Genomic DNA, 18,248 nt, shown 5'->3' with positions numbered 1-18,248 from the left:
CATCACTTTCAAAATAAACCCAACCGGAAGTTAACCATTTGACATGAAAACAGCGTTGCAATTGAAAATATCAACAATTTATTTAGAAAAACGTTTACAGGAAAGAGTTTTTTTTGCAGCTACATCTGAGCCTGAAGGTAATGTTCATAGTTTGCCCGCAACACAAACTCAAAATATGGTTTCGTCCTCAATTGGCTGAGGTCTTCCAGATCAAGGAGGTCCTTCACACTGGGCAGGTACGTCTGCAGAGGCACACCTGGATGGAGGAAAAGTGACATCCTTAGGCATAAAGAATGAATCAATTATCTGCCCAGGTTTGAACCTGGAGGACGGAACGCACCTTCCTGAATGAGTTTCAGGAGGATCTTGACGAAGATACTGTCCTGAGCGGCTTCCAGAGGATCATCGTTTCCATCAGCGGAAGACCAACTGGGACCAAACCAGAGTTAGGCAGGTATAGCCAGCATAAAGACTGTTTACAATTAGGTGCAGATAGAACTTTGAAAAACCCTTAATTTTTGTAGTAAAAAAACTCAGAGTGTGCAAATGTGTGTGTGTGTCGTACTCGTCTCTCCGCAGCGCTCTAGCGAAGATCTCACACTTGAGCACCTCGATATCGATGTCGTCCTGCTGCTCAGACACGGAAATGCAAGAAATGTAAGCAATACATTGTGGACAGTATACAGAAATTGGAACAGGAAGTGACCTGGTCGAGGTACTCCAGCAGGTCCAGCGCCTTCTTGAAGTCGTACTCGTTGGCTCGTTTGTTGTCGTCACAGATGTACAGCTGAGGAGGTCGGAGAGAGGTCACATAGGTGGTGTGTGTGTGTGTGCCTGGAGGACATGCGTGTGTCGCATGTGTGTGTACCTGGATGAGGTTGTGTGCAGTAAGAAGGGGCATCGTGTCCATGTTCTGCTGCTTGTCCTCCAGCAGTTGTCGTGGCAGAGTCTCCTGGTGCAGGAGGAATCTTTCCTGCTCAACGATGTCTGCACCAGAGGGGCGTTCAGAGTGGGGTTCTGGTGAAGTCGCTCTTGTTGTCGTTACCTTCCACCTGCTTGTCCACCTCGTGCTCCGGCAGGTCAGACGCCAGAGCGGTCAGTTTGCTGAGAGCCAGCAGCGTCTTCTTCTTCACAAAGTATCGGGTCTCGGCGTCGGCTTGGTTTTGGAGCGTCCGGTGGGCCTGCAGAGTCCAGAGGAGGGTGAGCGGTGGTCGGCGGACACGGGCAGAGACACACATACACTCTGGTAGTCGTGCACGTGGATGTTGTGGAGCCAGCTCAGGTGCTCGTGGGCCTGCAGGAACCCCGACAGCTGCTGGTGCTGAGCGGCCGGCTGGGACAGCAGCTTCCCTCTCTTGCCCTTCTCCATGTACCAGCGGAACAGGAAGTCTGCGAAGTTCTGCGACACACATCTGATCGTCAGTGCTGCCCCCTGCTGGCTACTGCGTGTGTGTGTGTGTGTGTGTGTGTACCTGGTCTGCAAACTTGCTCATGTAGTGCTGCAGGCGACTCTGGTTGTCGGTCTGTTCACACATCTGGACCAGGATGTCAAAGTCACAATACTTCTCTGCCAGAGCGGCGACCCACTGGTACTGACCCAACTCCACTGCAGCACACAGACACAGGCTTAAAGAATCGCACATGTGTGTGTTGTTGCCTCATGTGTGCGTCATTTCCTAAGGTAGTTGTGTGACAGTTGCAGTGATTGTTGTTGTGTTGACATTAAATGTTAATTTGTGTCACTGATCTTGTGTGTGTGTGTGTAACTGGTGTGTAGCTGGCAAATAGGTTGTGTTAACCTCGGTATGTGTGTAAGTAGACGAGGTCGTGTGCTGCAGTAGGTGTGTGTGTAACAGATCTAGCTGTTGTATATGTGTGTGTGGACTCACACAATGGTGTCAGCAGCTCTGAGCGTCTCTGGCTGTACTCAAGCTCCAGGCTGTTGTAACGCTCCTGCTGGGCCCCTGGGGGTCGTTGTTGCTGCAGAGACGACAGCTGAGCCACGTAGCCGCCCAGGTAAATGTCCAACAGCGCCACCAGCTGCTCACACAGGACGCCACGCAGCTCAGAGTCAGCCTGAGGGTATACAGAGCGCAGAACAATCTCATGCTGGCGGGCAATGACGCTGCGGACGCAGGAAACTGTGGGATCAGAAAATCCTGGTTATCGGACAGAACCATGGATAGAAAGACGGAGAGAGAAACCGACCAGTCCACGGGATGAACTCTGGCTCTGAAGAAGTGTTCTCGGGTGAACGGTACACGGATGACTTGGACTCCCGGTAGTGTCCGGCCGCCTGCAGCGTGTCCTGAACACAAACGATACATTTGTTTTGTTTGTTTTCTGCAGTCGTATTTCAATCACCTTGATGACGCCGTTGACGCTCAAAACGGAGTCGGCCCACTGTGCTGCCTCCACTGGGTTCTCCTTCAGGCAGCGCTCCTCCTCCTCCAGCAGCCCGTCGAACACCGAGGAGATCTGGGACACCTGGAGGCGAAACCAGTCAGCGCTTGACCACGATAGAACTCGTCAGGGTTTCCGAACCTCTCTGAAGAAGACGTCGGCGGGCGTCAGGCTCGAGGGAACGCCGGTGCCGCTCTTCTGCAGAGCCGCTCCGATGGCCCGGTTCACCAGATCGCTGTGTTTGGTGTGGTGGTTCTTCAGCACCATGGCCGCCTGCAGCTTCTCGGCGTGCTCGCACAGCAGCAGACGCGTCGCCATCGGACACGAACGCACCGTCACTTGACTCAAGCGGTCCAGCAGGCCCACCTCAAGGAGAAGGAAGAAGAAACGAAGGATGAGGAAGAGGAGGATGGAGAAACAAAAGATAAGGGGGATGAAAAGAAAATGGTTTTGGCTGATACGATTTTGAAACAGGAAACCAATTTAAAATAAATTTTAAGATTTTCTTGATTTGAATTCATGTTCAAATATTCACAGCGTTTGATCATTTATGTGTTGCAATTAAACTTCCAACCGCTAGATGGCAGCAGTCACTACATCCTCCACAGCTACTTGAACACTTTAATTCTGCTAAATCTCTGCAATGACTGAGGACGAGAGGATATAAAGGACTCCAGCAGCTTTTAAAGCTGATGTTTTGACCCATTTAGATTTGAAAACAAATGAAAGCAGTTACTACTTCGTCAAAAGTCATGAGGTCTGTAAATTCTGCAACACCAGAGTCAAGTACTCGACAATACTACAAGTACATCCTTGTTACTACAGTATCACAATACATCGTATCGTATACACACCACATCTCTAGCGTTCAGGGTTCCAGAAACAAGTGATTCACTCAAGTGGGTTAATGACAGATATCTTGGTTGTTTATGACATCACTTCCTGCATCCAAGTGTTGTTGGAGGAGGTTAAACGCTCGAGCATCTACCTTCTGGAGAATTACTCATTTTCTGCACCTACCTGCAGCAGGAAGTCCATGAAGCACCCGTGAGCCTTCATCTTGTCCTCCAGCTGGTGGAGGATGATGAGGGATGTCAGTGGGAAGCCGGCGCTCTCTGTTGGACGCAGACTTTTACAACTCTGTCGTGTCACGGTTAAGCTCGTCTCCTCACCGTCCGGCACGGACTCGGCCCAGCGCGGGTCTGAAGCCGGGTAGTCGTCTATCAGGTCAAGGTCGATGCGGATCACCGTGGAATCCAGCTCTGCAGCCTCATCGCCAGGAAACAGCTGGTCCGTGAGGTTCTGAGCACCCACCAGGTCGTTGCTGACGAGGGGACAGACAAGGCGGTGACGGTCCGGTCCACCACTGAGGCGAGCTGATGACTTACCGGCAAAACTGCAGGAACGCCGCCTTCAGCAGTTTGGTCTTGTCCTCATGGGCAACGGTCTCTGTTCTAACGGGGGTCTCCATCACCGACACCTGCAACACAGAATGTCAGATGTGTGGAAGAAGAAATCTACGATGACCTGCACGACCTCTGGAGCTGCAGCCAAGGACATGCAGAGAGAGTCCTCCATGTCCTCGGGCAGCATGGACTCCGTCTCCCGCCCGACCACGGCCACCAGGCCGCTGTTCCTGGAGAAGAAGACGGGCAGACCGGCACAGAAGCCGCCACCATGGACGCTGTCGCCTTCCGATGACATCACACAGTTAAGATCCATCGCGGCCACGTCACTCACCGAGACTCACCCGCAGAGTTGAAGGTGATCTTCTCGTCCGGTAGCACCGCCCTGCTGGTTCCTGTGGAGCAGGCGAACACCAGCTCCGAGTTGTAGATGAAGGCGGTCAGACCCGGAGACCAGGCCAGCAGGAGGCGAGTGGCCAGCAGATCTTCCTCACTCTGAAGAAAAATCACATGATGCCATTTTTTATTCCTACACGAAGACGGAAAGATAGAACTAACTGATTTATTCTAGAAGTATACCATAAGTGTAATAACTAATGAATGCGTGGATGAGAAAGAAACTCGATGTCAACTTTCTTTGTAAAACACACTCTTCAATGAAATTGGGATTGCTATGGTGCGTTCAATACTGTAGGATAATTTGTAGCAAAACACTAACTGAGCAGTAATCACTTCAATCGACAGATTGACACACAGAAAACAAAATTGCTTCTAGAAACTACAAATTTCACAAATAAAGTCAGCTGTGAAGTAAAAAGTTTCAGACATAATTATCTAATGTGTTGATTTAAGTGTGTCTTAAATAGATATGTGACTATTGTATCATCAGTGTGTTTGTACAAAACTCTCTTTTGAATAAAACATTTAAATTAGAAAATTATCTTAAGCCCCGCCCACTGAAAACACTGTTTTCCTTGGGATGAAATCTTGTTTACCGTAACCAAAGCCACTCTACTGTGATTGGTCAAACATAGAGGTTTGTAAACGCGCATCATCAATCAGAAGTCTCCACCTCAAAGGGTCCCGTTGTACAAAAAAAGCGGGGCATGATTACAGCTGGCTGGAGGAGGAGTGAAGCCATTATTACGTCATAATGGACTCCACTCTCGTAACCTCTCCTTCACCCAGATTTCAGAGCAACTTTATAAAGAAATCATTTCAAAACATGGTCATGATGAGAGACTTACTGCATCTTAGAGAGGAAGACTTCAACATTTGAAACATGCGAGTCAGGAGAGGTGGAGTTTCAATTTAGTTGCCCTTTAATTTCCAGAGAGAGTTGGTCCTCAGATCATTGTTCAGGCGCTAACAAGAGCTAACAGAACCAGGAGGATTTAAGCAGTTACTGTCAGAAATGCTAAGGCATAGGTCAAGTTTATGTTGTGCGTTTGATTAGATCACGGTTGTCTGTGTTAACTCGTTTTTAGTTAGACATTTATTTTATTTAACACTTTGAGATTTGTATAGTTTGTTTTGGAATTTTTGTACGTTTACTTTTCAACAATGTTGCTCAGTTTTAATCTAGTTATATGATAAGCTATGTGATACATTTAAAGAGTGACCTTTGTTTGAGTTCAAGTTGTTATGGGAAAAACATCAATGGTTATCGATCACAAAAATGACGATCGTGCACGTCTGATCAGGAATGAACGGAGCATGGAAATGTACGCGCCTCCTGCCAACTTACTCACCTGGAAGGGGGGATTTAACTTGGTGACCTCGACGTTGAAGTTACTAGAGAAGGACTCGCCCTTCTCTTGCAGGGTGATCAGGCAGTAATAGGCCAGGCAAGGTGTATCATCGGGATGCCAGGCTGCAGCCAGAACCACCAGACCAGAACTGAAAGCAGAAAGTGGTCAGTGCTGTGTCTATGTGGAAGTAAGAAGTGGCCGATTCTCACTCACTTGCTCATCTTTAAGTCCAGGTAAGCCACATTAACTCCCTCCTTCATCTCCTCGTAGTTGCTCTCAGACCCCTGAAAGGCAGTCATGTGTCATTAAGTGACGGATTCCACCACATGCAGAGTTCTCACCCAAATGGCGTCGGCGATGCTCTCCTGCAGGGCTTTCCGGGCGTCCCAGGTGTAGGTCAGCTCCTCATACGTGTCTTCCAGCTCCCACTTGCAGATGCTGGAGCTGCTCAGCGTGTAGAGTATGCCTTGGCCCTCCAGCCATTGCACGCTGTGGAGCTACAGAACACAGTCAGATGACCACCGACTACATCATCTTGCTGCCTAACTCACGTCTTCGCTGCTGGCTGTGGACAGAATTCCAAAGAGGCTGGAGACTCTGCGTCCGATTCCAGACAACACGCCCTGACCGTGTTGCAGAGGCCGACACTGGAGCTTCCCTGACGAGTCTGGAATCACTCGCAGCAGACGACTCCTGACCGACGTCACGACGAAGCCAGAGAACTGGAGGAGTAAAAAAAAAAGAGATATTGTATGAGCAACTGAAAGCAACGACCATTGAATATTGAACAGTTGGATTTAAATGTTGAAACTTGAATAACCAAATTATATAATTATATAATAAAAGGTTGAATTGTTTTTTTTAATTTACTGAAATACAAAATTAAAACATTCCAGTTTGATATTGTCATTCCAATCAATACATTCAATTGTATTGTCTGCACATCGCATGATTGGCTGAAACTTAAATCAACGATCTCAGTACGATCTTAGATTTTTAGATTATATTGAATTAGGCTGTAAATAAAAATAATAATATAATTTAGAGAGTGTATCTGTGAATAATTGGAATTACAAAATCAAATATAAAAAACTTTTTGAAATGCATTCATATAAAGTCTACCTTTCAATATTTTAATTATGAAATTAAAAAACTAACATTTTAACTAAACATTTTGAATCATTTGAAAGGTTTAATTCTGATGGTACTTCCATAGTTTCTCACTCACCTCGACAGCCACCACAAAGTTGCAGAAGTCGCCCAGGTCCACGTCCACCTCGCTGTAGTTGCCCTCCTGGGCCAGACTGGGCCAAAAGCGAGCGACACCCTCCGCCGTGACGGCCAGGACTGAGATGGACGCCACGGAGGCCGACTCCAGAGGTCCGGGGGAAGATACGGCGATGAGGTCGGCGGTGAAGTCGTACTGCGTGTCGGGAAACTGCAGCTCTTTACACACGGACAGCTGCAGGAGGACACGTGTCAACCTCCACGTTCTGAGACCAACGACGATTCAAACAATGAAGAGCGGGTTACCTTGGCGACTGCGGTCTGGCAGATCTTCCAGACGATGAGTTGATTTCCACAGACCATCCAGGCCCAGCCACTCTCGCTTACCTTGACTGAGATCTGATCCTCAGCTACACACACACACACAAACACATAATTTTTTTTTTTTTAAAGGAGCCTTTTGGAACTCAACAACATGTATTCAGATGCAAAAGATTAACATGACAATAAAAATACACCCACAACCGTTCAGGCTTTCAATAATATAAGAGAGGAACAAGACACACAACAACATTAGAGAACAACAAATATTTTTCAAAGATAAGTTGTTGCTCCAGTTGAAACACACCGTCTGCCATGGTCAGTGCTTCCATCACTTTGATGGGCAGCGAGGATCCAAAGGTCTGGACGTCGTAACCAAGAGTCTCTGCAGTCGGGAAAGCATGAGGTCGAGTCGGTGTTCCTCTGAGGAGGAGAGAAAAATCTGAGTTGTTCTACAAACATTTTCTTTCACCTGCATCGCCTCCTGGAGTGCAGATGTTCAAAAGGATGTGGCCAGGAAGAAATTTAAAAAATGTTTACGTCAGATTTTTTAAGAAGTTTATGTAATTGCTTGTAACCTTTAATAGGCATGCGTGTTTTATTTTGATCGATTAAAACGAATATCTGCTGGAGCGCTGTACTCCGTCACCACTATACAACAACACTGATGACGTAGAAAACATGTCCAAGTGTTTTAAGAATATCAAAAATTCAGTATTGGTCAAATACATGCACCACAAATCGAGTAGAATATTAATCTGAATCACTATATTAATATAAGTTATACATTTATCTGCGATTCTGTCAAGTGTCTTTTAAATTGATTGATTCAAACATTGTTTCTTTTTCGGTCGAGTTCAGTTAATTTCATGATATGAATCAAAAGAAACCGCATCAACAAACAACTTTTGCCCGTTTATTTGATTTGGACTATTCATTTGTTTACATATATTCATATTTTGAGAGACACATTTTCTAATTTAACATGAATAATTGCTTATAAAATTATTAATGTCATTATATTACATTGTTTCTTTGTTTAACAAGCTTTCAAATGATACTAACCTTTTTTTATTGGTTAAATATTAAGCAAGTTTGGACATTTTGAAAGTTGGATTTAACGAAAAGTTCACACCTAAAACACACCTCTATTGACTTATTATTGTGGAGGTTGACAAGAAATGAGTGTATTTTCACCCGTTTTAATAATCCATACTTTTGTTTACATTTATCGCAGGAAAACTTTACTTGATTCACTGGACTCGTCTTTACAATACCTGTCTGAAAATACTGTTTCATATAAATCAATAGAGCTTTACATATTTACACACATTCTTACTTTCAAGTGACCAATGAATAATCATACATTTAATGAGAACATGTTTTTTTATTAATGCCGAATATTTCATTGATAACATTAAATTATTATTTTCCCCTCATGTCTGTTTTGTGGTTAGAGTTCATGTTATTATAATTTAAACATAGAAAGGTTTTAAAATAATCATCAATATTGTATGCAGTGTTTGGTTTTTTCTTGATCCATAAAAGTAGGAACATTAAAGCTAACCTCGCCGAAAGAGGCGTCTTGCGCTGGGAGAACATCAAGCTGCTGCTCGCCGCTGTCACGCTCCTCCTGACGGGGGTCCGGGGCTGCTGCGGCCGCCGGACAGAGCCGACGGCGGTTCGAGGGGAGAACATATCGGTACCGGGACCCTGACTGGGTCGAAGACGACGCCTACCACTAGTACTACTAGAAAAGCCAACGAACTGAAAAGTGTTGAAATGAGATTGTTGGTATGGGATCCGGGCAGCCTACATGCGCGGGAGCGTCGCACGCTTAATGACGTCACAACGATTCCGTAGTAAAGACAGAATACCTTGAAAGCGTTTTGTAAAGCAGAGTGATGTTTCCGTGCAGTAAGCAAATGACGAAAATCAGATCTTTTATAGCTTGAATAATATTTTTTACATTTCACTATTAATAATAATAATGATTATTTTAATAGTGAAATGTGCAAAAATATTGAAATCAGTAATCCCTTTAAAGCAGCACTGATTCGTTTTGGGTACCTTAATATCTTTCTACTAAAATAACTTGTGGAAAACTTTGGAAAAGGTAATAAAGAAAAAATATGAGAATCGAAATATATGCGAAATATTTAAGCCGGTTTCAGCACCGAAGACGTCTCATCCTCCTACTGCTGCTAAAAATGTACCTGTAAGTATATGCATATAAATATATATATATATATATATATATATATATATATATATATATGACGTAACTTCTGTTTACAACGTCACTAAGATGGAAGCCGTTTAGGGTAGATGGTGTACATCGAACCATACTCAGTTTTGTGGGCGTTTTAGTACGCAAATTTAGTGTGCATGGCGCACTAAATTTCGCATACTAACAATTGAGACGCACTTACACACTAAAAATACTAACTTTGAGTACGCTAGTATGCGATTTGAGACACAGCATTGTTGAATGACTCGAATACCGTGACTTAAGGTGTTTTGTGTGAGTTTTATTTTCACTGTAAAAGTTCTTGGGGATGGTGTGAACATGCTACATAGCACACTGGTTGGTGTGATTACGGTTCAAAAACAAAGTTAAAGTTACGTCAATACAAAGCCGTCATATCATATTTCATTATCCACAATCTGATTCATTACCTCATCGGCATTCATTTTCATTCAGACAATGGAAGTCTGGAAACATAAAATTCTGCTAAAAACCGGGACATGGCAACTTTTGCGACGTTTTTAGCGAGTGCTCATGGGAAATGTGGTCTCCCGTCGGGCTAAACACTAGCACTTTAGTCCACCGACTTCTCTCGACTAAAAATCGCATAGAGCGGCTTTAAGATGCCGCGCATGCCCACTAACCTCTCTAGCAACCAGACAGAGACAATCGATCACTGCTCAGATCACATTCCAGTATTTACAAATATAAAGTGTTGATGGCAACTAAATTAAACCCTTGACAAAGAAACACACACAAGCAGATTTGTTCTACAATAACTTTTATTGTATATAAACGATTATGGAAGTAAATGTGTGCCATCAGAATTTGAATAATCATTTCTTACACTGAATTTTTACAGCATCAAAATCAAAAAAACATCAAATTTCAAGCACTGGTATTTTTCCACTATGTATTTTATTATAAGTAAAATACAATGTTAAAATTGACTAAAATTCAATGTTCAAAAGGTATTCTCCATGTAAAGTAAATCAATAAAGAAAAATAAATAAATAAATAAAAAGAACATCGGAAAAAGAGAGACGTCGACGTCGTCTTTGGTGGTTTTTAAAAATTTAAACTCAATCATATCAAATCAAACCAAGACATTTACTTCCATACTCTTTGGTTGCGCGGATGTTTTTTTCCACTGATTTTCTTACACTGAATTTTATTATTTTTTATTTTTTATTACTTACTTACTTGAATTGTTTACCCTGATTTTCTCTTAGATTGAATCTTTATACACATTTAATTTTTACATTGAAAATAGACAAAAATTAATAGTGCTTGAAATTTGATGGCTTTTAAGATTCAATCCTCTGATTTTGATGCTGTTAAAACTAATTGTTGGAAAATCTAATTCAACGTCTGTTGGCAAACATTTCATATTTTCATATTTTTTTCACAAAGCTCTAAACGTTTTAATAATACAGGTTTTGTTTTAGTTAGTATCGCGTCTTCATTACTATCTACCAAGACTTCCTATAACAACAACAACACTGACACCCAGTGGAAACAAAACATCACTGATTGTTACAATGATCCTGTAAATCGTTTCTCGTATTCAAATCACTTTAAAAATGTGTTTTGTAATACACGTACTTGTGAGAGAGGGTCTTCCACATTCATAGAACAACGATTTGATTGAATTAAGTGTGTTATTTTCTTTTAATAAACTTACGTTTTTATTAAAACATCGCCAACAGCTCAAAAACGCGCGGCAAAGTCGCTGGATTATGACGCCACAGGCAGGTGTTTTAGAGATGATGCATTCTGGTGGACACGGAGAAGAAAAATATAATACGATAAATGACTGAATATACATTTTTACATTTCTACCGTGTAATTAAACAGAACAAAAAAATATAAATTACGTAATTTGGCATCAATGATGAAAATTAACACGTTGTGTAATTATGTAACAATGTATTTTAAAAATAAAATAAAATGCAACTTTATCCAAGCCATGTTCCAGTATAATTACAACAGAGCAATATAACATGACTAAAAAAAAATTAAATCACTTAATGTAATCTTTAAATGAAAATGAAGGTCCAGACATATCCAATCGAGCTCCAGGAGCGTCAGGATGTACTAGTCGATCACCGGTCCCATTAGCTCGGCGGGGCTAGCTGATACCATGTAGCTGGCGGCTCACCGGGATGGAGGAGACGCCGGCGGTGGACTGAAAACACCCGCTTCGACTCAGAAACTGCGCTCAAAGGAGGGACTTCCACGTAATGCAGTGAGTATCGAGTGTTTATTTGGTTTATGAACAGGATTTATCTCGCGAAACGTCAGAGAACAGCAGGGCCTCCGCCAGAGGCGCAGCTAGCTGGCCAGCTTCCCCGCTACACCTCGAACACGACACCGTTGATTTTGGATGAAAATGACGCCTTTGCATCTAAAAAAAAAGTGTATAAAAAATGTGATTCAATGCATAATGGCTGTGGATAATGATGAAGCAATCGAACTATTTTCAAACTTGAGGGAAATAAGTGGCAGCAGCAATGTAGTGTCTATATAGTGTCATTAGAGAAGGTTCGAGTCTGGGTTCGTGTGCTGACTTCAATAGTTGCATTAAATATGGCAGAAGAGCACATGTTTCTGCTGACCTCTCACACTCATCAAGTGTTAAATCGGCGGCAGGTGCGAGACCCTAACGACGGTTCTGGTTCCAGGTCATGAAGCGGGTCAGGGCGGAGCAGATCCAGTTTGCTGTGGCGCAGTACCTGAAGAGGAGGCAGTATGTTGACATGGACGGATCCCTTAAAGGAGCTAAACTTTTCCAGTCCCCGGAGGAGATGGCGGCGAGCCTCACAGGTGAGATTGGAATTTAAAGTTTGGAACTCGGTAGACAGCGACTCGGCTTTTCCATAGTATGGAAGAGGCGTTCTACACACTACAGACTGAGGTTTAACTTGTAGATACAGGTTTAAGTCCATGCTTTCACACAGCTACATTCATTTCATATTGCACTCAGCTGTGTTCAAGATGATCCGATTGTGTCATCACTGACACTCATTCTGTCTTCTGGTTTGTCAAATGATCTGTTGTTACTGGACGTCTGTGAAAGTTGGATCTTATCAATACTATTAAAATTAAGGTTATTAAACACACTGGGTCTCATTCATGAAGCATGAGCATAATTCATTTGTGTAAAACGTGAATAGTGGGAAATTTACTGGAATTTGACATTTATCAATATTTTAGTAAAAGCGATCTTGTGTAAAATACTCAAAATCTACACCTGCTCCTGAGCATGTGTGCTTTATGTGAACAATACTCCATATTATGTTCATGATTGTGAATTATCTCTTTAAATTGACTCAATAGATGACATTTTCTTTCTACGTGATTAGTGTTTTAGAAATGTGTATATTTAATACATAAGAATTTCGGCTAATAATAGGTTAAAATATCTAAAAAATGATGAGTTATATATATTGACGGAGAGGTTTCCTCAATAATGCGAGCAACCTTCTCGTCAGCGGGCGATATTTTTTCACTTTGAGATCACTCCTGTGATTCGAGTGTTTCCTTTGTGCCTCCATTTGACCCGAGTTTCAAGTTGAATCATTTACGTTTCATCCGGGATATGTTCTCTGTTGGTCCACTGACCACAGAAAAGTTGGTTTGATATTAAATATTTGCTTCAGAATCAGCCGAGTCTTCGTCCGTTATACCCGAACATAGTCGGCGATCGCAGCAGTTCAAACCTCCAAAATCTCATTTAGTTACAGCAACGCATCCGTTTTATGAACTCCACAGCTAAGGGTAGAAAATTAATTTGGTTTCTAAAGTTCACTTCACGCACAATTATTCGCATCTTCGCTTCATAAAACTTGCCATGATCTGCTCTCACTTTTAGATGATTTAAATACTCATGTTTACGATGAGATCTTAATGTTCCACTTCCTTCATGAATCAGGAGTAGGTTCCTTGTAGCGTAGACCTTGATGTGAAAATCTGCGCAGAAATGTACTTGCTTTATGAATCAGATTTCTCCCCCTTTCCCTCAATCATTTCTCACAAATGTATACAGAGTCATGCAGAGCTGCTGTTCACCAATGAGGTGTGTGTGTTAAAGTCATGTGATGTGGGAGCAGGGAGAGAGTCGACGCTTTCTATATAGTCTTAAACTTTATTGACACCAATGACTCGCAAGCTTTTATTAATCATTGTTAAAATATACGAGGAGTACATTAACTTTATTCATGCTTAAGTGTTTATTGTACTTAAACATGTTGTTTTAAAATGTTGGCATATTACCAAACAAATATAATGGCTCAACGTCGCTGAACTTGCCTATTGTGGTTTGTCCTAGAACCTAACTCCAACGATAAACGAGGAATGGTTAAGATAATATGATTAAAACCATTAATAAAGTTCTGTGGTTTATCTGCCATGTTGGCTATAATGTTTTAGATAATATTAAGTGTGGCTCTACAGTATTTTTTTTAACTATTGAAGGGCTTTGATGTGGTGGGATTAGGAGGCGATTGAATGGAGACGGAATCCTCTAATGCTTGTAAAGTACATCTTTGATGGAAAGAGATCATAAATCTCTGACTTTAAACCACAACATTTAGCTTCAATTCCACGTGTGGCAAAAATGGTGAACATTGACATCCTTGGGAGCTGTGACAAAAATTCCAGTTGATGGCGCTGTTGTCTTCATGATGTTTTTTTGTGTGTGAGCAGTGCAGGCTGAGTCTGGATGTCCCAATGTCGTCTCGGCGGCACCGTGCCAGTCTGACCCACATCAGTACGAGAACCAGTACTCCAGGCTGCGCTCCTTCCTGTCAGGTACCCTGTCCACATTCCTCTGTGTTTGTGTGTGAAGTTTGGTATGTTTGTTTTGTTCGTTGGTATGTGCTCTGCTCAGGAATTTCATTCATGCGGGCAGATAGATCCTACAGGCTCTACGTGACTGATGGGTTATAGTGATAATTCGAACTGTTGTTCTTCTGCAGAGACGGAGATACCTTGGGCCAAAGAGGTGAGCAGCCTTCTCTTCCCCCTTTTCGTCTACCTTCACCTTGACATGGTGAGGAGCGGCCTGAAGGGGGCAGTAGATGGCTTCTACAGCCGTTTCCACGGCGCCTTCCTTCAGGACGGCGAGCAGCGTGGCGTGGTTGAGCAGCTGCCACACGTTCTCACCGCTCAGGACATCGCAGCTAACACCAAGCTGAGCGCCTTCCTGGAGCACAAGTTTGTGGTTCACCTGTCGGAGCAGGCCTTCAGCTACCTGCTGCGCTACCTGCAGAGTGAGGACAACAGCGCCCTCTGCAGGGTGCTGAGCTCTCACCTGTTGGTGGAGGTGTCAGCCGCCAAAAAGACTGACTACCAGCTCTACAGAGGGCCCCAAGGGACAATCGCAAACTCCACGCCCACCTGGGCAGGTGTTGAAGGGCCGGAGAGTGCGGGTGGGGTGGAGGTCCCTCCAGGAAAACCGCAAAGCGAGGCGGCTCTCGAGGCCTTGCAGGACTCCATCAAGAAAGTGAGAGAAGGCCCGCCGTCACTGACCACCGTATGCTTCTACGCCTTCCATCACACGGAGCAGCTCCTGAACACGGCCGAGGTCTCAGCCGACAGTCGCCTACTGGCCGCCGGCTTTGACAGCTCTGCCGTCAAACTGTGGAGCCTGAGAGCTCGTAAGCTGAAGGCCAAAGCTCATCAGGTCGATGTGTCCCAAGTGCACCTGGCCTGTGACGTCCTGGAGGAGGAGGTGAGCAGAGACGACTTCATTCTATCGTCTGAGTCTGATTATTTAAAATGCCTGTTCATACCTCTGTCCAACTGTCGGAGAAACTTCTTTTACTCGGTCTATGATAACTAGATGAGCCAGTCAGCAGCTGGATTAAGCCTGCATGAAGTCATTAAGTGAAACCTAACACTGCTCACGTAGACATTCAGAAGTAACTACTGAACCAAAGACGAGCTAATGATTGGAAGATAAATCGGCGTCTGTTTGCACAAATGACTTTGACTGTTCATCGAGTTTCAAGGATGTTTGTAATGAACTGGTTGATGTGTTTTCACGGATGATGCTAAACTTCAAGACCAGTTTAAGGTTGTCAATTCTCATAAGTAATATTATTTATATATATATATATATATATATATATATTGTTTATAAAAATGACTTGACAACTCCATTTTATTGAATGTTGATCTTCCACTTCCCTTTGACTCTGTCCTCTAAACAACAAACTGATTTCACAAGTTGCATCAGAAGTCAAACCAGTGTTTTATCTGAGCAGTTGAACTCGACTCAAAGTCCATCTTTACTGTGGCGCTGTGAGTTCAGTGGTCTTAGGCCCCGTTTGTGCACAGTATTGCATATTTAAGTACATTATCGCTACAGACAGTGTTTCAAATCGCAATAACAGAATTTAGTGGTAGGTGCTAATAACTGCACCAAAAGTCTTTGTCAAAAATGATGCGCAGCTGTAATATGACTGGGCGGCAAAGCATCATGTTAGCTGTTCAGGTCACCTTTACCGAGGAGGTTGTTTTGAGGGATGGGTCCTTGTCAATACAAGATGAAGACGTTACAGACAAGCTCCTCAGAGGTATTTAGATGTTTTTAAGTGCATCATTTCAGAGAAGGATGCATTTTTTTACTCTGAAAAGAGTGAAGTTTGAATTTTGGGTAAACTATCACTTTAACAATGCAGCAGCTGTTTGTGAGAACATCTTGAGTCCAGAGTCTCTGCAGGAGTGTGAGTTGATGACTGTGTTCTCTTCAGGGGGACGACGAAGAAGGCTCTGGCAGCGAGATCAAGATGCTTCGTGCTCACAGTGGCCCCGTGTACAAGACCGCCTTCCTGACGGACAGTACTGGCTTGCTGTCCTGCTCCGAGGACACGACTGTGCGCTACTGGGACCTGGGCAGCTTCACCAACTCCGTACTATACCAGGGACACACCTACCCCGTGTGGGACGTGGACGTCAGTCCCTGCAGTCTTTACTTTGCTAGCGGCTCGCACGACCGAACTGCGCGCCTGTGGACCTTCTCGCGCACCTACCCACTGCGTCTCTACGCCGGCCATCTGGCCGACGTGGACTGTGTGAAGTTCCACCCAAACTCAAACTACCTGGCGACGGGTTCCACGGACAAGACTGTGCGCTTGTGGAGCACCCAGCAGGGGGCATCGGTGCGGCTCTTCACCGGCCACCGCGGCCCGGTGCTCTCCTTGGCGTTCTCTCCTAATGGGAAGTACCTGGCGTCTGCGGGTGAGGACCAGAGGGTGAAGCTGTGGGACTTGGCGTCGGGTACGTTGTTCAAGGACCTGCGGGGACATACGGACAGCGTCAGCAGTCTGTCCTTCAGTCCCGACAGCAGCCTGGTGGCGTCGGCCTCCATGGACAACTCTGTGCGGGTGTGGGACATCCGCTCCTCTCATGGCGGGACCCCCGCTGATGGCTCGTCCAGCGAGCTGGTGGGATTGTACACCGGGAACACCAGCAATGTGCTGAATGTGCAGTTCATGGCCTGCAACCTGCTGCTAGTGACTGGGACGGCTCAGGAGAAGACGGAGCAGTAGAACCAGGTCTTTGACTGACATGTCGTTCTTCCACTGTTGTTTCCCTGCGACCGGCTCATGCTTTCTGTTACAACACATAGAGGAACGACTTTGTTTTACCACCAGTATTATCGTGACTTACTTGTCGGAACCCCTTCAACGACATCAAACCACATGCACATGGCTATCAATTATTATTGTTCATCTGAATCCAGTTGAACTACCCTGTTTAGTAAGAGTAACATTTCTAATTGCTAACATTGTTACTGTTAGCAGTGTAATGACGCAAGCTAATGTTGCTATATATCCACTAGGTGGCAGCAATTGTCTACATCTGGTGCGTTTTTCAGAAAAGTGCTTTTCCTATAAAGCATTTTGGTTCAGTCTGAAATAAAGTATAAAGTTTCTTTCCATTTCCCGTTCATATGTCTTATCATATACAAACGACACTTTTTTTTGTCTTATAAGTTAACCCGAGCTCGGTTAGCAGCAGAATCTTCTTAAAGTCACGATAAGATGCCTCAAAGTTCTTCAAGCGCATCGATACTGCGAGGAGACGTGCAATCTTTGAGCCTGTAAATAATTTGTACTTTTGCAACTTGAGCATTGTTCCTGAAAAAATATCTTCTGTCTGTTGAGTTTCAAATAAATAACAGAATTTATACAATCTTTTTTTTTCCTTATCAAGACTTTTTCGACGACTACGAAACTCGCGATGATGCTTTTAGTACAACTTTACGTTACTGTTGTGCATTTGCGACGTCTTTGACGTCAAAGATTGGCTTGACCTGAATGTCCCGCATTATTCACGGTGACACTGGCGCCATCGACTTTTCTGTGACACCAGCAGTAAGACCTGCATGGGTGACTCTCTTGGTGCCACTTGTTGGATAATGTTTGATTCCCGATAAGGACATTGGAGCATTGACACAAACGTATCGACCGATCGCTACAGAACAATAATGGTTTTGAATGTACCTGAGAATACTAGAATAACAATTATGACGCACATGGTTTCATTGAAGTCCTTTGATCAGGAGCTCGATGTGACTCCAGCCTTGTGGTAGACGAGTCGACATGAAGTTCAGAACATGACACAGACTTAAATTCCAGAGAGCTACACGGAAGATGAAGCTGTGACTCGACCCACTCTTCAATCCTGGACTTGCGGTCCCCGACTGAGGTGTTTGTTGGACCGGGAAGTTTGACCTTTTTTTCTGGGGTCTTCATTGATATTAATGTAACTTTGAAGTTGAACTATGCTAACTCTACCTGCAGGCGGCTGCAGATCAAACAGCTGAAGAAGATGTCCTCGAGGGTGAGCCACAGTAATGTGAGACAAAAGCTGTTATTAAAG

At 43.9% G+C, this 18,248-nt stretch overlaps 2 protein-coding genes across 2 annotated transcripts; one reads left to right on the top strand and one right to left on the bottom strand.

Annotated features, from left to right (window-relative positions):
• Window positions 1-55: 55 nt before the first annotated feature.
• On the bottom strand, window positions 56-8,944 carry nup133 (nucleoporin 133). The gene is made up of 25 exons (XM_087801991.1): window positions 8,676-8,944; window positions 7,416-7,531; window positions 7,094-7,197; window positions 6,789-7,022; window positions 6,112-6,282; window positions 5,902-6,057; window positions 5,774-5,844; window positions 5,561-5,708; window positions 4,154-4,304; window positions 3,940-4,094; window positions 3,792-3,883; window positions 3,576-3,727; window positions 3,424-3,518; window positions 2,545-2,769; window positions 2,365-2,487; window positions 2,209-2,308; window positions 1,890-2,141; window positions 1,473-1,606; window positions 1,241-1,399; window positions 1,046-1,181; window positions 869-987; window positions 707-787; window positions 566-630; window positions 341-429; window positions 56-256 (listed from the first exon to the last, which is right to left on the bottom strand). Exons 1-25 carry the CDS (start codon window positions 8,804-8,806, stop codon window positions 120-122), a joined length of 3,396 nt encoding a protein of 1,131 aa, XP_087658117.1. The 5' UTR covers window positions 8,807-8,944; the 3' UTR covers window positions 56-119.
• A 2,541-nt stretch (window positions 8,945-11,485) lies between these two features.
• Window positions 11,486-17,558, top strand: taf5l (TAF5-like RNA polymerase II, p300/CBP-associated factor (PCAF)-associated factor). Its single transcript, XM_087801978.1, has 5 exons — window positions 11,486-11,604; window positions 12,041-12,182; window positions 14,064-14,168; window positions 14,336-15,090; window positions 16,115-17,558. Exons 2-5 carry the CDS (start codon window positions 12,044-12,046, stop codon window positions 16,910-16,912), a joined length of 1,797 nt encoding a protein of 598 aa, XP_087658104.1. The 5' UTR covers window positions 11,486-11,604; window positions 12,041-12,043; the 3' UTR covers window positions 16,913-17,558.
• Window positions 17,559-18,248: the final 690 nt, after the last annotated feature.

This window comes from Callionymus lyra, chromosome 1 (genome assembly GCF_982586985.1).
Source record: "Callionymus lyra chromosome 1, fCalLyr1.hap1.1, whole genome shotgun sequence".
Taxonomy (NCBI): Eukaryota; Metazoa; Chordata; class Actinopteri; order Syngnathiformes; family Callionymidae; genus Callionymus; species Callionymus lyra.
The sequence above is the reverse complement of the archived record's forward strand: the minus strand, read 5'-3'. Positions and strand labels throughout refer to the sequence as shown.